This window comes from Anolis sagrei, chromosome 1 (assembly GCF_037176765.1).
Source record: "Anolis sagrei isolate rAnoSag1 chromosome 1, rAnoSag1.mat, whole genome shotgun sequence".
NCBI lineage: Eukaryota > Metazoa > Chordata > Lepidosauria > Squamata > Dactyloidae > Anolis > Anolis sagrei.
In genome coordinates this window covers 142,590,606-142,609,154 of record NC_090021.1, presented here as the reverse complement: position 1 = coordinate 142,609,154, position 18,549 = coordinate 142,590,606, and the positions used below count along the sequence as shown (strand labels likewise).

Below are 18,549 nucleotides of genomic sequence, written 5' to 3'. Positions count from 1 at the left end.
TGAAGAGCAGGCGTTGTCCGTAGATGCCTCTGAGGTCACGTGGCCGGCATGACTGCATGGAGCATTGTTATCTTCCTACCGAAGCGGTACCTATTGATCTACTCACACTTGCATGTTTTTGAACAGCTAGGCTGGCAGAAGCTGGGCCTAACAGTGGGAGCTCACCCCGCTTCCCAGATTCGAACAACCAACCTTTCAGTTCAGCAGCTCAGTGGTTTAATCCGCTGCACCACCAGATTAGATCCAGCCTAGTTTGGATATTGTATGGCAATGTAGCTGGGGCCTGGGTCCAGCTATAATCCTTTTTGGAGCAGGATGTCAGCAAATCCAACAGAAGATACTCCCATTAATGATAATAACAATAGTAATAATAATACTAGGAGCATCTTCTGTTGGATTTGCAGATATTCGGTTGGATTTGTATTATTATTAATATATTAATAATATTTATTTATTATTTATTTGCTGCATTTGTTGACCACTGTTCTCAGCCCTAGGGCAACTCACGGCGGTGTACAACATATAAAAGACAATTTACAATAAAGCAAGACGAAAAATCAACATATCACTAATACACAATAATGTAATTACACTAAAATAATCCGCTCCGTCTTATCGTAGAATCATAGCCAAACTCGTAATCCATATTCCGTTCCAGTTGTCATTACCAGTTAGTGTAACACTCAGTTAAATGCCTTCTCAAATAGCCATGTCTTTAGGCTCTTACGGAAAGACATAAGAGAGGGCGCCTGCCTGATGTCAACAGGGAGGGTGTTCCACAGTCGGGGGGGCCACCACCGAGAAGGCCCTCTCTCTCGTCCCCGCCAGACGTGCCTGTGAAGCAGGCGGGATCGAGAGAAGGGCCTCCCCAGACGATCTCAAGGCCCTCGTGGGCTCATAGGCCGAGATGCGGTCCGAAAGGTATTTTGGGCCGGAACCGTTTAGGGCTTTGTAGGATAACACCAGCACCTTAAATTGGTCCCGGTAGCAGATCGGCAGCCAGTGGAGCTGGAACAACAAGGGCGTTGTATGCTCCATGCGTCCCGCTCCTGTTAGTAGCATGGCTGCCGCGCGCTGGACTAGCTGAAGCTTCCGGGCCGTCTTCAAGGGCAGCCCCACGTAGAGAGTGTTGCAGTAGTCAAGGCGGGATGTGACCAGAGCATGTACTACCGTGGCCAAGTCAGACTTCCTGAGGTACGGGCGCAGCTGGCGCACGAGCCTAAGCTGTGCAAATGCTCCCCTGGTCACCGCTGAAACCTGGGGGTCCAGGCTCAACGATGAATCCAGGGTCACACCCAAGCTGCGAACCTGCGCCTTCAAGGGGAGTGCGACCCCATCCAACACAGGCTGTAACCCTATACCCTGTTCGGCCTTGCGACTGACCAGGAGTACCTCTGTCTTGTCTGGATTTAATTTCAGTTTGTTCGCCCTCATCCAGACCATTACAGCGGCCAGGCACCGGTTCAGGACCTCGACAGCCTCCTTAGTAGCAGGTGGGAAGGAGTGACAGAGTTGGACATCATCTGCGTACAGATGACACCGCACCCCGAAACTCCGGATGATCTCACCCAGCGGCTTCATGTAGATATTAAACAACATGGGGGACAATATAGAGCCCTGTGGAACCCCACAGGTCAAAGGCTGTGGTGTTGAACAGGAGTCCCCCAATAACACCTTCTGGGTACGGCCCTCCAGAAATGACTGGAGCCACTGCAGAGCAGTGCCCCCAAGACCCATTTCCGCAAGGTGCCCCAGAAGGATACCGTGGTCGACGGTATCGAAGGCCGCTGAGAGGTCCAGGAGCACCAACAGGGACACACTCCCCCTGTCTAGCTCCCGGCGCAGATCATCCACTAAGGCGACCAAGACCGTCTCGGTTCGATGTCCCGGTCTGAAACCAGACTGTGCCGAATCCAGATAATCCGTGTCTCTCAAGAATACCTGGAGTTGTGAGGCCACCACGCTTTCCATGACTTTGCCCAAAAAGGGGAGATTGGAAACAGGCCGAAAGTTGTCGAATTTAGTGGGGTCCAATGATGGTTTCTTCAACAGCGGTTTTATAATAGCCTGTTTTAGGCTCGCTGGAATCTTGCCTTCCCGAAGGGAGGCATTAACCACCACCGTTACCCACTCAGCCAATCCCCCTCTGGCCTCCTTCAGAAGCCAGGATGGGCAGGGGTCTAGGATGGACGTGGTGGGCCTCATTCCTCCAAGTATCTTGTCCACATCCTCGGGCTTCACAAACTGAAAAGAATCCATCAAAATAGGACAAGCAGGTGCTCGCGTCACATCCTCGGAGACTGCATTTAACATGGTGTCCAGCCTAGAACGGATCAAGGCGACTTTGTCTGCAAAGAACCGAGCAAATGCTTCGCAGCGCATGACCGAATTGTCAGGGCTCCCGCCTGAGGTGGCGGGAGTTAAAAGACCTCTGACAATCCGAAACAACTCCGCCGGACGGTTTTTTGCAGACGCAATAGTGGCCGCAAAGAAAGTTTTCTTTGCGGCTTTTATTGCCGCGGCATATGCCCTTAGAAAGGACACAAACCGTGCTCGATTTGACTCGCTTGGGTCCGAGCGCCACACGCTCTCTAGTTCCCTCTTCCTTCGCTTCATCACTGCCAGCTCCTCAGTAAACCAAGGAGCTGGTTTATCTCGGCTACTTGAGAGGGGACATTCCGGAGCAATCATGTCAATTGCCCTGGTCATCTCCCCATTCCAGAGAGCGACCAAGGCCTCGACATGGTCACCTACCGAGGTGGCGGGAAAATCCCCAAGAGCCGTCAGGAATCCATTCGGATCCATAAGCCTCCTGGGGCGGACCATCTTAATGGGTCCTCCACCTTTGCGGAGGTTAGGGGGTGCAGTGAGCCTAAATCTGATCAGGAAGTGGTCGGTCCATGGCAACGGAGAGATGGACAACTCCTCCACACCGCCACCCTGCTCCCATCCCTGGCAGAAAACCAAGTCCAATGTATGTCCAGCACAGTGGGTGGGGCCAGATATTTGTTGGGACAGCCCCATGGTTGCCATGGCAGACATGAAGTCCTGAGCCGCTCCTGTGAGGGTTGCCTCGGCATGGATATTGAAGTTCCCCAGCACAAGAAGCCGTTGAGACTCCAACGCCAGGCTCGAGACTACCCCCGCTAGCTCAGGTAGGGAGATTGTAGTGCAGCGAGGTGGACGGTACACTAGCAGAATCCCTATTCTGTCCCGGTCACCCACCCTCAGGTGGACGCATTCAAAATTTGTGGTCTGCGGGATGGGACTCCTGGTCAGATGGATGGAATTTCTGTAGACCACTGCGACCCCGCCTCCCCGTCCTCCGGATCTCGGTTGGTGCTGTACGGAGAAGCCTGGAGGACAAAGCTGGGTAAGATTTACGCCTCCAGCTTCATCCAACCAGGTCTCCGTGATGCACGCCAGATCTGCCCGCTCATCCAGGATTAAATCCTGGATAAAGGTCGTTTTTCCATTGACAGATCTGGCGTTCAACAGCACCACCTTCAATCCAGAGGGCCCGCTCACCTGGTTACACCAATTTACCTTAGGAGACCGGTTTGGGATTATTAATGTAGATAAGCGGTCCGAATTAGGCCGAATTTGAGGTCTCCTTTTTCCGCATCTCCCCCTCCCCACCACGACCTCTATGGGGGCCCCTCGGCTAGTGGAACACCTCCCCCCCTCCATGCCGCAGTCCAAAACCAAGGTCTTAGTTTCTGTTTTGCTAATTGTTTGGTTTGTTGGCCCTTGCCAACTCCCTTGCTTCCCTTTCTCCCCCCTCCCCGCCTCATTGTTGTTCACAGGCTCCAGCCCACTTCCTCCCTTGCCCCTTCCACTGGTCAGTAATAACAGGGGCAGTACAAATAGGGGGATGGGGAACCACATGGATAATAATAGATTCAGATGGTGATAAGCGTTCCAGCCACGACAGTTAGATAGTTTGTAAAGTGCAAGAGTCTTAAAGTGCAACACAGTCAACAACACAACTCAGTCAACAACACAACTGCGTGCCGTTGGGGTAAACTCATAAAGTGCAAAGATCTTAAAGTGCAACAATACCCGAATCTCGCTCTCAACGCTAACTAAAGTGCGGCATAGAGGGATAGGGAAGGGGGATATAAGTGCTAGTACAGTTTAGCAGCAATTAGGCAGGCGCCTTAAAGTGCTATATTGCGTTCTTATGCTAAATTAGCAGCAAAAGGCAACCAAGGAACGTACTATGTTAGTAATATGTAAACACACTATTAAGAGGATGTCAGTGATAACAATCGGGTAAGGTTATTATGATTCAAGGTGTAGTCTCTGGACGGTTGATGTAGAAAAGCGGATGAGTCTTCAGTCTTCCGGAGATGGATATAAATAATAATATATAAATAGAAATCTATATAAATAAAATGTAATGTTCATTTGTGGGATTAACAGAACTCAAAAACCACTGGACTAATTGACACCAAATTTGGACACAAGACACATAACAACCCAATGTATGTATTTCACTCAAAAAATTGATTTTGTCATTCGGAAGTTGTAGTTGCTGGGATTTATCATTCACCTACAATTAAAGAGCATTCTGAACTCCACCAATAATGGAATTGAAACAAACTTGGCACACAGAACTCCCATGACCAACAGAATATACTGGAAGGGTTTGGTGGGCAGTGTCCTTTGATTTTGGAGTTGTAGTTCACCTACATCACTGTTGTGCTGTCACGCGCTGGGCCTGTCTTTTGAATAGGACATGCTCTTTGTGCCCAGCAGGAAGCCGGGTTGCCTTGGCTGAGAGACCCTAAGGATTTTCCTATACAAAAGTCTTTAGATGCTTGAAAAGTTTAACAAAGTCTTTTATTATTGCTTAGATCTTCAACAATTTAAACAAACACTTCTCAGGTCTTCAACAAGTCAAATGCTTCTTAACTTGCCCAAATGGACAGGTAACTGGCTTCGTGAACTGTTTCTTTTTTTTTTTTAACAAGGAAAACACTTTTTAACCCCTCCCAGGCAATCTACTTTCTATGCTTGCTGGTGTGGGCTCTACTCCTGGCTCCAATTGCTTCTGGTTACTCGAGTAGACTTACCAGCCAAGGCTTTGTAGATTCTCTATCTGGAGTTCCTTTGAATTTTTTCCACGAAAGATATGGAGCTGTTTCCCCCGGATGCTGTGAGAAACGAAGCTTGTCTATAGATGGAGCTGATCCATGTCTTGTAGCTAAGCTTTCCAGTATAAGACTGAACTAAAAATGGTTCCCTTTCCCTCTCAGAGCCCTGGAAAAAGGGGCGGAACCAAAACTTAACAATGATAGATAGGTGGCTAGCCCTATGACTACAAACCAAGGGAAGTCACCTTTTGCAAAATGCATGGAACCTTGGAATGCATGCAAACACTCAATAGAAAGAAATGAATTTGGAGCTTCTGGTACAGCACAACTGTGGACTCAAACAATGATGGATCTGGACCAAACTCTACACGAATACTCAATATGCCCAAATGTGAACACTGGTGGAGTTTGGAGAAAATAGAATCTTGATATTTGGGAATTGTAGTTGCTGGGATTTATAGTTCACCTACAATTACAGAACATTTTGAACCCCACCAATGATAGAATTGGGCCAAACCTCCCACACAGAACCCCCATGTGGGCCACAGCTAGTGGGATGGCTAGTAATAATATAAAATAAATATAAATCAGGCATGGGCAAACGTTGGGTCCTTCCACACAGCTGGAATGTGTCCAGAGGAGGGCGACTAAAATGATCAAGGGTCTGGAGAACAAGCCCTATGAGGAGCGGTTTAAGGAGCTGGGCATGTTTAGCCTGAAGAAGAGAAGGCTGAGAGGAGATATGATAGCCATGTATAAATATGTGAGAGGAAGCCACAGGGAGGAGGGAGCAAGCTTGTTTTCTGCTTCCTTGGAGACTACGACGCGGAACAATGGCTTCAAATTACAACAGAGGAGATTTTATCTGAACACGAGGAAGAACTTCCTGACTGTGAGAGCCGTTCAGCAGTGGAACTCTCTGCCCCAGAGTGTGGTGGAGGCTCCTTCTTTGGAAGCTTTTAAACAGAGGCTGGATGGCCATCTGTCAGGGGTGATTTGAATGTAATATTCCTGCTTCTTGGCAGGGGGTTGGACTGGATGGCCCATGAAGTCTCTTCCAACTCTTTGATTCTATATCCCAGAAGATCAAGGCAGAAAATCCCACAGGGAGTGTGGGCTCAGGTAACCCAGTTCAAAGCAGATATTGTGGGATATCCTGCCTTGATAGTCTGGGACACAGGGATGTGGAAGGACCCTTAGGCGCTCCAGGTGTTTTGGACTTCAACTCCCACAATTCCTAACAGAATTGGGGGAGTTGGAGTCCAAAACACCTGTAGGGCCTAAGTTTGCCCATGCGTGATAGAAATGAATGACTGCATGTGTGACGCCCACAGAGAGGCAGAGTGAAAAAGTGGGAGGGAGACATGGAGCGGGGGCGGGGCCTGCCTTCTCGCCCGCGCCGCCCTTTTCCCGCCTTTGGCTCGAGCCGCTTCCTCCCTCGCGCCAGGCCTGCCCTCCGCTTAGCCCCGCCCCTCCGGCTCGTGCAGCACCGCGCGAGCCCCCCCCCCCCCCCTCTCCCGCTGGAGAAGATGGCGCTGGGCGGCCAGGTTAGTGCGGAGGGGAAAGATATGGCGCCTCATTTCTTGGTCTCCTGGGTGGGGAGGGAAGGGGAAGCCGCCTCCGAGAAGGAGGCATCGCCCTCAGGTGGGGAGCCTCCCCACCCGCCTCAAGCCCGCCTCCTGAGACTCAGGGCGAGGGAGAGAGGAGGAGAAGGAGGGTGCTTCAAGGGGGAGGGGCTTGTTTCTCTCAGCCAGGCCTGGCCCAACCTCGGCCCTCCTCCAGGTGCCTTGCACTTCGACGCCCACCATTCCTGTTAGGAAGACACCTGGAGGGAAGACCGAAGTTGGCCCAGGCCTGCTCTAAAGTGTCACCACGGGCATTGCTCTTGTTGGCACAAGGGACAGGCAACTTTCCGAGGCCACTTGAAGTGTCCCTATCTCAGCCAGCCATGTAGACAGTTTGGGGTTTGGGACAATTTTGGAATCCCAGGCCAGGGTGCTCAACCTGTGTTGTTTGTACACACAGGGGCCAAAGAACTTTCTAAGTAAAAGGACACACTTAAATCTCACTTTCTCAGTCACCATGGAGCCCCTGGTGGTGCAGTGGGTTACCAGTGGTTCTCAACCTTGTGGGTCACTAGATATTTTGGCTTTCAACTCCCTGAAATCCTAACAGATGGTAAACTGTCTAAAGATAAAGGTAAAGGTTGTCCCCTGACATTAAGTCCAGTCATGTGTGACTCTGGGGGTTGGTGCTCATCTCCATTTCTAAGCCGAAGAGCTGGCATTGTCCATAGACACCTCCAAGGTCATGTGGCCGGCATGACTGAATGGAGCACCGTTACCTTCCCACCGGAGCGGTACCTATTGATCTACTTTTGGACGATACCAACTACCTAGATCAGTCACAGTCTGGTTTCAGGCCTGGTCATGGCACCGAGACAGCCTTGGTCGCCTTGGTGGATGACCTCCGCAGAGAGCTGGACAGGGGGAGTGTGACTCTGCTGGTTCTCTTGGACATCTCAGCGGCTTTCGATACCATCGATCATGGTATCCTTCTGGGTCGTCTCTCTGGGATGGGCCTCGGGGGCGCGGTTTTGTCGTGGCTCCGGTCCTTCCTGGAGGGACGGACCCAGATGGTGAAGCTGGGAAACGCCTGCTCTGACCCCTGGCCTTTGACCTGTGGGGTCCCGCAAGGCTCTATCCTGTCGCCCATGCTCTTCAACATCTACATGAAACCGCTGGGAGAGGTCATCCGGAGTTTTGGAGTTGGGTGCCATCTTTATGCGGATGACACACAACTCTACTACTCTTTTCCACCTAATTCCAAGGAGGCTTCTCGGGTGCTGGACGAGTGCCTGGCCGCTGTGTCGATCTGGATGAGGAAGAACAAGCTGAAGATCAATCCCGACAAGACAGAGGTCCTCCTGGTCGATCGTAAACCGGATCGGGGTATAGGGTGGCAACCTGTGTTGGACGGGGTTACACTCCCCCTGAAGCCACAGGTCCGCAGTTTGGGTGTCCTCTTGGATTCTTCACTTACACTTGAGGCTCAGGTGTCGGCGGTATCCGGGAGGGCCTTTGCACAACTGAGACTTGTGCGCCAGCTGCGACCGTACCTCGTGAAGGCAGATCTGGCCGGGGTGGTCCACGCCTTGGTCACCTCTAGAATGGATTACTGCAATGCGCTCTACGTGGGGCTGCCCTTGAAGACGGCTCGGAAACTTCAATTGGTCCAGCGGGCAGCAGCCAGGATGTTAACTGGGGCCCATTATCAAGAGAGGTCTACCCCTCTGTTTAAGGAGCTCCACTGGCTGCCATTTATTTTCCGAGCCCAATTCAAGGTGCAGGTGCTCACCTACAAAGCCCTGAACGGTTTGGGACCACCCTACCTGCGGGATCGCATCTCCATTTACGAACCCACACGCTCACTCCGATCATCTGGGGAGGCCCTGCTCGTGATCCCACCCACGTCGCAAACACGTTTGGTGGGGACACGGGACAGGGCCTTCTCTGTGGCGGCCCCCCGACTTTGGAATGCCCTTCCAAAAGATCTCCGACAGGCCCCTACTTTAACAGTTTTCAGAAGGAACCTAAAAACCTGGCTGTTCCGATGTGCCTTCCCAGATTAGGAAATTCCCCCTCCCAAATCCTAGAAGCACCTTAGCACAACCGATGTTACTGCACACCGCACCTTTTAATCCATGTTCCTCCTGCCATCTCAGCATTTTAACCCTGTACCCCATTGCGCCGGCCGAACCAGTTTTTAAATTGTGTCTTGAAGTAGTTATTGTTGTTATTTTGCTTGATTGTTTTGTTTTGCTTTGTTTAGTATTGTGTTATGTTTCTATTGTATTGTGTTTTGAGGCTCCGGCCTGTGTAAGCCGCATCGAGTCCTGCGGGAGATGCTAGCGGGGTACAAATAAAGTTAATAATAATAATAATAATAATACTCACAATTTGCATGTTTTCAAACCGCTAGGTTGGTAGAAGCTAGGGCTGACAGCAGAAGCTCACGCCGCTCCCCGGAATTGAACCTGCGACCTTTCGGTCAACAAGCCCAGCAGCTCAGTGCTTTAACCCACTGTGCCACTGGGGGCTCCTTAAACTGTCTAGGATTATTTATTTATTTACAACATTTCTAACCCACCCTTCTCAACCCTCAAGGGAGCCCCCGGTGGCGCAGTGGGTTAAACCCCTGTGCCGGCAGGACTGAAGACCGACAGGTCCCAGGTTCAAATCCAGGGAGAGGCGGATGAGCTCCCTCTATCAGCTCCAGCTCCTCATGTGGGGACATGAGAGAAGCCTCCCACAAGGATGATAAAAACATCAAATCATCCAGGTGCCCCCTGGGCAATGTCCTTGCAGACGGCCAATTCTCTCACACCAGAAACGACTTGCTCCTGACACAAAAAAACAAAAACAAAACCCTCAATGGGGGACTCAGAGCGGCTTACACAGGCAACAATTTGATGCTGCAATATCACCATATACAACAATATAAAAACCATAAATACACAATAGATTAGAACAATAACATTAATTATACAGTCATAGTAGCCGTTTCCATTGTCATAATAATCATCATATGGTCCAATTCAATGTCCAAAGTGCCATTGTACCTACTAGCCAAAAGCCTGGTTCCAAAACTATGATTTCAGTTTTTTCCTGAAAGAAAGGAGGGAGGATGCCGATTTGATCTTGCTGAATTTCTGGGAGTTGTAGGCCAAAACACCTGGGTGTAGATTTCTCTCACTTGTTTTCTCGCCCATGTTCTTAACCATGAGTCATTTGTAAGTTGGATGTTTGTAGCAAAACACGAATGAATCCCTATGCACACTGCACGTATCTTATTTGTAGTGGGGGAAAAAAACCACTTAAAAATAATACAATAATTAAAATGAAGAACAATTTTAACAAATATAAACTTACTAGTATTTCAATGGGAAGTGTGGGCCTGCTTTTGGTTTATGAGATAGGATTGTTGTTGTTGTTGTTGCTGTGAACTTTCAAGTCATTTCAGACATAGGTTGACCTGAGCGAGGGCGGGTAAATGCTCTTGGAGGGCCGTATCCAGCCCCCGGGCCTTAGTTTGAGGACCCCTGGTTTAGAGCCTGAAACAAAGTTATGCTACATTAAAACATTAGGTGGATAATTTGCATTTTGGGATATTTTGAATTTGGGAACTCCAGATAGAGTATACTCAGCCAGTGTTATCCTCATCGTTACATGTACAAATACAAAACAACTTTCTAAGGGAATGTTCATCAGTCCAGAGTCAGATGGAAAATCTCTGCAGTGAACGGAAAGTTGTGAAGCGGTATATTGTCGAAGGTTTCATGACTGGAATCACTGGGTTGTGGTAGGTTTTTCAGGCTCTATGGCCATGTTCTAGAAGCATTCTGTCCTGATGTTTTGCCTGCATCTGTGGCAAGCATCCTTAGAGGTTGTGAGGTTTGTTGGAAACTAGGAAAATTGGGTTTATTTATCTGTGGAAGGTCCATGAGGGGAGAAAGAGCTTTTGTTTGTTGGAGCTAGGTGTGAATGTTTCAGTTGGCTAGCTTGATTAGCATTTAATGGCCTGACAGTTTTTAGGTGTGGCTTGTTACTGCCTGGGAAATTCCTTTGTTGAGAGGTAATTAGGTGTTCCTGATTGTTTCTTGTCTTGTGTTCCCCTGTGTTTGAGTTTTGTTTTTTATTTACTGTTATAATTTTATAGTTTTTTGAGGATGCTTGAGGATGAAGATAATTTTAGAGTTTTCTGAGGATGCTTGCCACAGATGCAGACGAAACATCAGGAGATAATGCTTCTAAAACATGGCCATACAGCTCGAAAAGCCTACAACAACCCTGTGAAGAAATTACTTGAGAAAAGTGTTCATAGATTGGTGAAGCAGTTCAGGATGTGCTCTTGTTGAAAAATGTTATTGCAGGTAAATGTTATTGCCCCATCTGAAATGCTTGATACCAGAAGTGATTTGGATTTTGCATGTTTTCCAGGTTTTGGTATAACTAAAATTCCATATAAGTATACAATTATGTTTTTTAAGAGATGGGATCCAAGTCTAACCACAAAATTCCTTTATGCTGTATAGACACCTTATATACATAGCCTGGAGGAATTTCATATGCAATATTTAGTAAGTTTGACATGAAACACAGTTGGTGTACACTGAACTATAAGGAAGCAAAAGGTGTCAATATGTCAGCTACTCGGGTGGACAATTTTGAATTTTAGCGGATTTTGGAATTTGGACTTCATTGTTGTTGCTGTTGTTGTTGTTAAACTACTACATACAAAACTACTTTCTAACAGTATACAAGGATTCACCATGCATCAGGAGGCAGGCAGAAAATTCCTGCAGTGGATGGGAAGCTATGAAGGGGGGATGAGATAGAAGAAGTATGCATGAATTAGTGGAACTGTTTAGAATCTTGTGTTCTTGTTGCTGAAAAATGTTAATACTTGTTGAATATCTCTCATCTAAAATGCTTTGGACTTCATATTTTTGGGTCTTTGGATTTTTCCCAGAGTTAGGAAAAAATTACATATTTGCATATATGTAACTAAATATCTTGCCGATGAGATCCAAGTCTAGATACCTGATACAGCCTGAAGATAATTTTATATAAAACATTTTTAATAGTTTGGGGCCCAAAACAAATTTTGTGTGCATCAGATAGCAGAAGTGTCATTATCCCAGTCACCCATATGAACAATTTGGAATTAGGAGATATCAACCTATGTTGTTGTTGTTATTGCATGCACATTCAAAAAGCAACTTTTTAAAGGAATGGAAGGATCCACTGTGCATTAGTGCAGAATCAGGCAAAACATCCTGCTGTGGATGGAAAGCTATGAAGATGGGACTGGAGGAGAAAGTGTGTATGCACTGGCAAAATTGTTTAGCACTTTGTGCTATGGCTATTGAAAAATGCTGTTAGTACCTTTGTCTGAGAAATCTGGATAGCTACTATAGCTGTTTCCCTGTTATCTATCTAAAACCCTGCTTCCTTGTAATGGCTGTATGGCTTTAATATGTTTTTATAACACACCTTGTTGTTTTGTTTCTCATCATCCCCTGTCTTTGAAGGAATGCCCAGACAACCTTGAACAAAGTGACAGGAGATATAACTGCCCCAGAACTATTTTCCCCATAAAAGGAATGAGAAGAAAACTTGATTTTCATTTTGATTTACTGCAATTTCACATGCTGCCCAAATCCAGAGAGTAAAACAAATGCCACTGAAATCATAAACATTTTCTAAGTTGCTCTCAAAAGGTGCTAAAGTAGAGATGATCATAAATAAGGCAGAGTTTTGTAGTAGGTCACCCAGTTTTTAAAATTGCTAATTGGGTGACCAACATGATTGCCATATCTTGGTTCCTCAAATCTCCTCATATAATGTCCGTGTTATATATCGCACAGTTATTCTAATAATGAAATTTGTGTCATTTTAATTGAGTCTGCAAGGTTGGAGCATTAATTGCTGCTTTTCTTCCAGTATGCTTTAATCTTATAGTAACAACTGATGTGAGAAAACCACTTTATATTAATGTTTAAAAGTGCTTGAATAGGGAGACTCAAGTTCAAAAACTTAGTCCTAGAATTTCATTATCTTTCAGCAAATCTTCTTTATGGAGTTGTGAGGATTCGTAGGGAGAAGGCATGCACATCTCATTTTAGTATATTTAAGACAACAGTAACATCAGCACAGGCACTTTCAGTGGTAATCTCTTAAAATTGCTTTTTAACCATTAAGTTTTTCACTGATAGCTCCCCCCTCCCCAAAGAAGAATAAAAACACAGTGGGTGAGCCAATGCACAGGATAAAATTGATAAAACCCTGGGTGAGATAGGTAAATGGAGTAATGTGTATCTAGGGGAAAACTCGGAAGGGCGAAAAATGTGGTAGACCTTTTATTTAGGGATGAGAGAAAGTGCATCAAGAGGACAGATCTGTACTGGGACGGACATGGTATGGGGATAATATGCAGATATGTGTTCAATCATCAAAGGCATGTCGGAAGAACCAGGTTAAGCCTTTCTTAAAAGCTGCCATGGTAGGGGCTTGCCTAATCTCACTGGGTAGTGAGTTCCAAAAGCCGAGAGGCCACAACGGAGAAGGCCTTCTCTCTCTCGTCCCCACAAGCCGTGCTTGTGATGGATGTGGGAGCAATAGAAGGGCCTCCCCAGAGGATCGAGAAGATCATGCAGGTTCATAGAAGGAAATGTAGGCACCAAGGTAGGCAGGTCCCAAACTGTGCAGAGCTTTGTAGGTGATAACCTGCACCTTGAATTGGGACCGGAAAATGAACAGCAGCCAATGGAGTTCCTTAAACAGTGGGGTAGACCGCTCCCTATAATTCGCTGATCTTTGGACCAATTGAAGTTTTTGGGCCACCTTCAAGGGCAGCCCCACGTATAGTGCATTGCAATAATCCAACCTTGAGGTAACTAGGGTGTGGACCACCAAGGCCAGATCAGACTTCACGAGGTCCGATCACAGCTGGCGCACAAGTTTTAATTGTGCAAAGGCCCTCCCAGCCACCGTTGACACCTGAGTATCGAGTGTCAGCACTGAATCCAGGAGGACTCCCAAGCTGCAGATCGGTGTCTTTAGGGGGAGTGCAACCCCATCAAGCACAGGTTGCTACCCTATACCCCAATCAGACATGCAACTGACCTGGAGGACCTCTGCCTTGTCGGGATTAATCTTCAACTTGTTCACCCTCATTCAGATTGTCACAGCAGCAAGGCATTGGTCCAGTATGTGAGAGGCTTCCTTGGATTTCGGTGGAAAAGAGTAGTAGAGTTGTCATCAGTGTAGAGATGGCACTGAACTCCAAAACTCCGGATGACATCTCCAGCGGTTTCATGTAGATGTTAAAAAGCATGGGGGATAGAATGGGACCTTGTGGAACCCCACAGGTCAATGGCCAGGGGTCCGAGCAGGTGTCCCCCAGCTTCACCAAATGGGAATGGTCCTCCAAAAAGGACAGGAGCCACAGCAAGACTGTGCCCCTGAGTCCCATCCCAGAAGGATACCATGATCGATGGTAGCGGAAGCCGCTGAGATGTCCAATAAAACCAACAGGGTCACATTCCCCCAGTCCAATTCTCTGTGAAGATCATCCACCAAGGCTACCAAAGCTGTCTTGGTACTATACCCAGGCCTGAAACCAGACAACTGATCTAGAAAATCAGGTTCATCTAGGAACTCCTGAAGCTGAGAGGTGACCACCTGCTCTAGCAGCTTGCCCAGGAAAGGAAGGTTAGATATTGGTCTGTAGTTGTTCAGCACAGTGGGGTCAAGGGAGGTCTTCAGTATTGGTCTTACTGTTGCCTGCTTCAGGCAGGATGGAAGTTTCCCCTGGGCCAACAAAGCATTTATTATAGACAAAAACCCACCTCTGGCCAGTTTAACTAGCCAAGAAGGGCAAGGGTCCAGGGCACAAGTGGTCGCTATCACAGCCCCAAGTATCCCATCCATGTCATCAGGTTTAACAAAACGAAATGAATCCCATTTACTTTTAATGGTGTCAGAACTAGTTGCAGAGTCCTTGTATGTTCTTATGAAAATGGGAAAGAGGCTAGTCAGAAGTGCTATGCCTGTTTATCTGTTTTGATTATTGTCACCTGATAATTGTCCTTGCTACAAAGCTGTGTTACATCAATAATGATTGTACCTTGATCTGTACTCTGTCCAGGAAGGAAAATAATAGATACCCAAAGAAATCTTTGACTGGGAACAGTGAAGCAAACATTTCACTTCATTTGAACTGCATTTAACCAGATTACATCTGTTTCATTAGTTTTGTCTTAATGCTTCAATGTGCCTGATAATAGTCAAATACCTTTCAATCTTATGGTGAGCAGATACAAACCGAATGCATTTGCATTGGTTGGCATAAAGTGTTTTGTAGCTCTTTGTTAGCATATGCTTGAGGGAGAAATGAATCAGGCCAACAAAAAATCAGGGCAAGTTATGTTTTAGGCCGTTTGCTGACAAGCGAGCAAAGATATCCTGACTTGAAATGAGCGCTAAAGCGAAAACTATATTGTTGCCTGCCAAAAGTGAAAGAAGTGCTGGAGATCAAACACAGCACTGAAAATATTGATTCTTACTGTTAACTTGGCCAGCTTTCCTGTTTCATTATGCTAAACATTGCTGATTTAGCTTGTCAAGGACTTTTAATCATTGGAGCACAGCTTTTCATTTTTGGAATTGACTGGGAACTTGTTTTTTTATACACATATACTGTCAGTGCCATAATATTTATCCTGTGTGAGAAATAAATGAATTACTGTACATACTCATGTATAAATTGAAGAAAGAAAAAAAAACCCTTCAAAATCTGAGTCACCTTATATGGGGGTCAATGCTGGAATAGGAACACATATGGATTATGCTAGAATAGCAAGAAATCAGTAACTAGAAGCAGTATTGACAAGTATTGTGGGACCCTCTACTGCCATCCTCTATTAGTAATAACATGAGTGGGAAACCTTTGACCCTTCAAGTATTCAGACTTCAATACCCAAAAATATCAGTCATCATGGTCAATTGAGTCTCTTTATGAAGGAAAAAGTGGGATATAAATCAACGTAAACATAATTATAAGCCTTACCATCCAAAATATTGAGGGCAGGGTTCATGACTACTGATCTAGGAAATTGCATTTCATACTTCTTTGTATCAGTGTTTATGCATTAGCAATATTATGAGAATATTAAAGAAAGGCAACAAATGGATTTTAATATCCGATTTTTCCTGCTACAGCACACTTTGGCAGAGCTAGAAGTTCTTTGTAAACAGCTCTATGAAGGGACAGATTTAGCCCAGCGAATACAAGCGGAAAAAGTGCTGTTGGAGCTTATCAACAGTCCTGAATGTCTCAGCCAGTGCCAGCTTTTATTGGAGCAAGGAACGGTAAGTGTTTTAAACCTTCTTTTAATCTAAAACGCACATTGGTTATACCTCTTCACAAATGTTCTTCACATACCATTTTCTAGCACTATGTACATTATCATGGTACCTTTGACAATCATTTTTTCTTCTTTATATTCTTTTTTTCTCCTCTTCTATAGCACAGTAATAGATAATGTTTTCAAAATAGTAAAGAGGTCTCCTGATAGGTGAATGAAACAGAATGAATGAAGTATTTTACTTCCTTGACTGAAATGCTAAACAAATTCTGAACATGAAATACTTCAGTCCAAGTTATGATCTAGCAGATTTGATCTGTGCCTTGAAGCTGAGCATTTCTCTTTTTCCTAAAAGACATGGGAAGAGCCCTGTTCATCTGTAAGGTTTTATCACCTTTTTAGTGTTGTATTATTTGATAGGGACACTTAAATTTTTCACAGCAGGCCATAAAGTGATCAGTATTATCTTTTTTGAGATGGAGGGGGGCAGGATGCAGTAGACCTCTATCACTTGGAACAACTCCCCTGGATGATGTTGGCAGAAAATAATACAGTCAGATTTTGTTACAGTCCCAAAATCCTAAAGCATTTTATATTGAGGAATTTTTTGGTGTCTACTGATTATTTGAAAGGAGAAAAAGAAATGGCATTCAACTATTTGAAGTGCAAACTTGAATTCAAATGTAAATTTAATGTGCATTTATTTGCCTATCAGCTATAAAGGAGCAGCATTATTTTAGAACCAGCTGAATTCACTTTGTTTTTCAAGTTATTATTTTGCTTTTTTTTTTTTTACATGTGTAGCTGCCTGCCATTGCTAATTGGTATATCTGTTGAGGCTCATAGCTGGACACACCCTGTCTATGAAAGAATGTGGAAGGTGACTTTTTTCCTTCCACAATCTACCAGACACCTCCCCTCAGAATCTTTAGAGGAATGCCATTGGCCATTACAGTTGCTTTTTAGAAGGCCTCTTTTGCATGTTTTCTTTTTCAAAAGACAGAAGTGCATGTCTATTCTGAGCTTCAGGGGAGACCTCTTTTCTGATTTGGAAAAAATGTGCAGGCTGAAAAAACCTGAGCTTTCTCACCCACATTTGCAGTAAAATGAGCAGTAGCACCATTGGATGGTTGTTGGAGAAATTGTTTTCATGAGGGGTAATATTTTCCTAGTCTCTGTCCTTACTCAATTTTGGGATTGGTACAGAAAATGCAAGCATAAATGGAGGCAAGTGTAAAAACTGTTTTGGAGGTTGCACACAGTATACGGGCCAAGTTTCCTTCACCCTTCTCCTAAGAGAAATTTATTTATTTATTTACCCTATTTATACCCTGCCTTTCTCAACCCCTAAGAGGACTCAAGGCAACTTACATTTTTTGACAGATGTATAGATCATATCAGACTATATGTATCAAGTACTGTATATGTTCATCTGTAAGTCTAGGAAGTCTGGCTTACATCCGGCACAATTCGATGTCATTACATATAAATAATACATACAGTAATACATATAAAACACAGTAAATTAATTACAAATTTAGTTTTAAAATAAAAAGTGTAATAATATTGACTGTCTAGCCTTATGTAGAGACAAATTCAGCGAGCACAACACAATCAGAAGACTTTCCATAGTCCATTTTCCATAACAGTATCATTATTACCATAGTCAATGACCTTCGACTTATCCTTCGACTTATCCTGTCAAAATCCGTAATGGCCCTAAAGCATTCCCTTGGCTTTTACATGAGGTTGACTTATGCATGATTATATATAGTAAGTAGCACAATTCACTGACAACAAGGAGTCAAACAGGATCATTTCTTTTTATAAAGTTATAATTTTGGATGCTATTTAAACAATTCTGAAATGTTCATTGTTGCACGTGTGTGAATTGTATCTATTTTGTAGACATCCTATGCACAACTTTTAGCAGCAACATGTCTCTCCAAACTGGTGTGCAAAACAACCCCTTTACCCATACAACAAAGAATGGACATCAGTAAGTATTATTTAGGCATTTCATTTTTGGTCATTTGAATTATCACATTATTCTAATATTTAATCCAGGTGTTCAAAATAGATAATTGTAATGGTTTGGTTCTGAATTTTTTAAAATTTTTACATTAAAATAATTGGGTGTTTGTATAAAAGTTTAAAAAAATCTATGCTGAGATAATTAATGGAACATGTGTCCATGTTATGATTGAGCAGCTTTTTTTTTGAATACTGGCAGTCCCCAAGTTACGAACAAGTTCGTTTGTTCTTAATTTGAATGTGTTTGTAAGTCGGAACAGGTATATTTTTTAAACTATAACTCCAGCTATATAAAAGCTTTGGATAGCATAAGGGAGGGTTAACACATCTGTGATGTTTGTTTTGCTGTGTGTGCCTCTGTTCAGAAGATTCCACCTCACTTTCTATCCCTGTGATAATTGAATTTTGAAAAAACTTGGTTTGTTCTGGAAACAAGGATTTATGAGAAAGCTTCAGAGGAGACCTCTTTCCCCCATGATTTCCCTT

The 18,549-nt window shown here is 45.0% G+C and overlaps 1 protein-coding gene across 1 annotated transcript in view; it reads left to right on the top strand.

The window, feature by feature from the left end:
- The first annotated feature begins 6,611 nt into the window (after positions 1 to 6,611).
- Positions 6,612 to 18,549, top strand: part of RANBP17 (RAN binding protein 17) — a 189,727-nt gene continuing 177,789 nt past the window's right edge. The window contains exons 1-3 of the mRNA XM_060786264.2: positions 6,612 to 6,646; positions 15,884 to 16,033; positions 17,938 to 18,028. Coding sequence (XP_060642247.2) covers positions 6,629 to 6,646; positions 15,884 to 16,033; positions 17,938 to 18,028 — 259 coding nt within the window. The 5' untranslated portion in view covers positions 6,612 to 6,628. The remainder of the gene's footprint in view (positions 6,647 to 15,883; positions 16,034 to 17,937; positions 18,029 to 18,549) is intronic.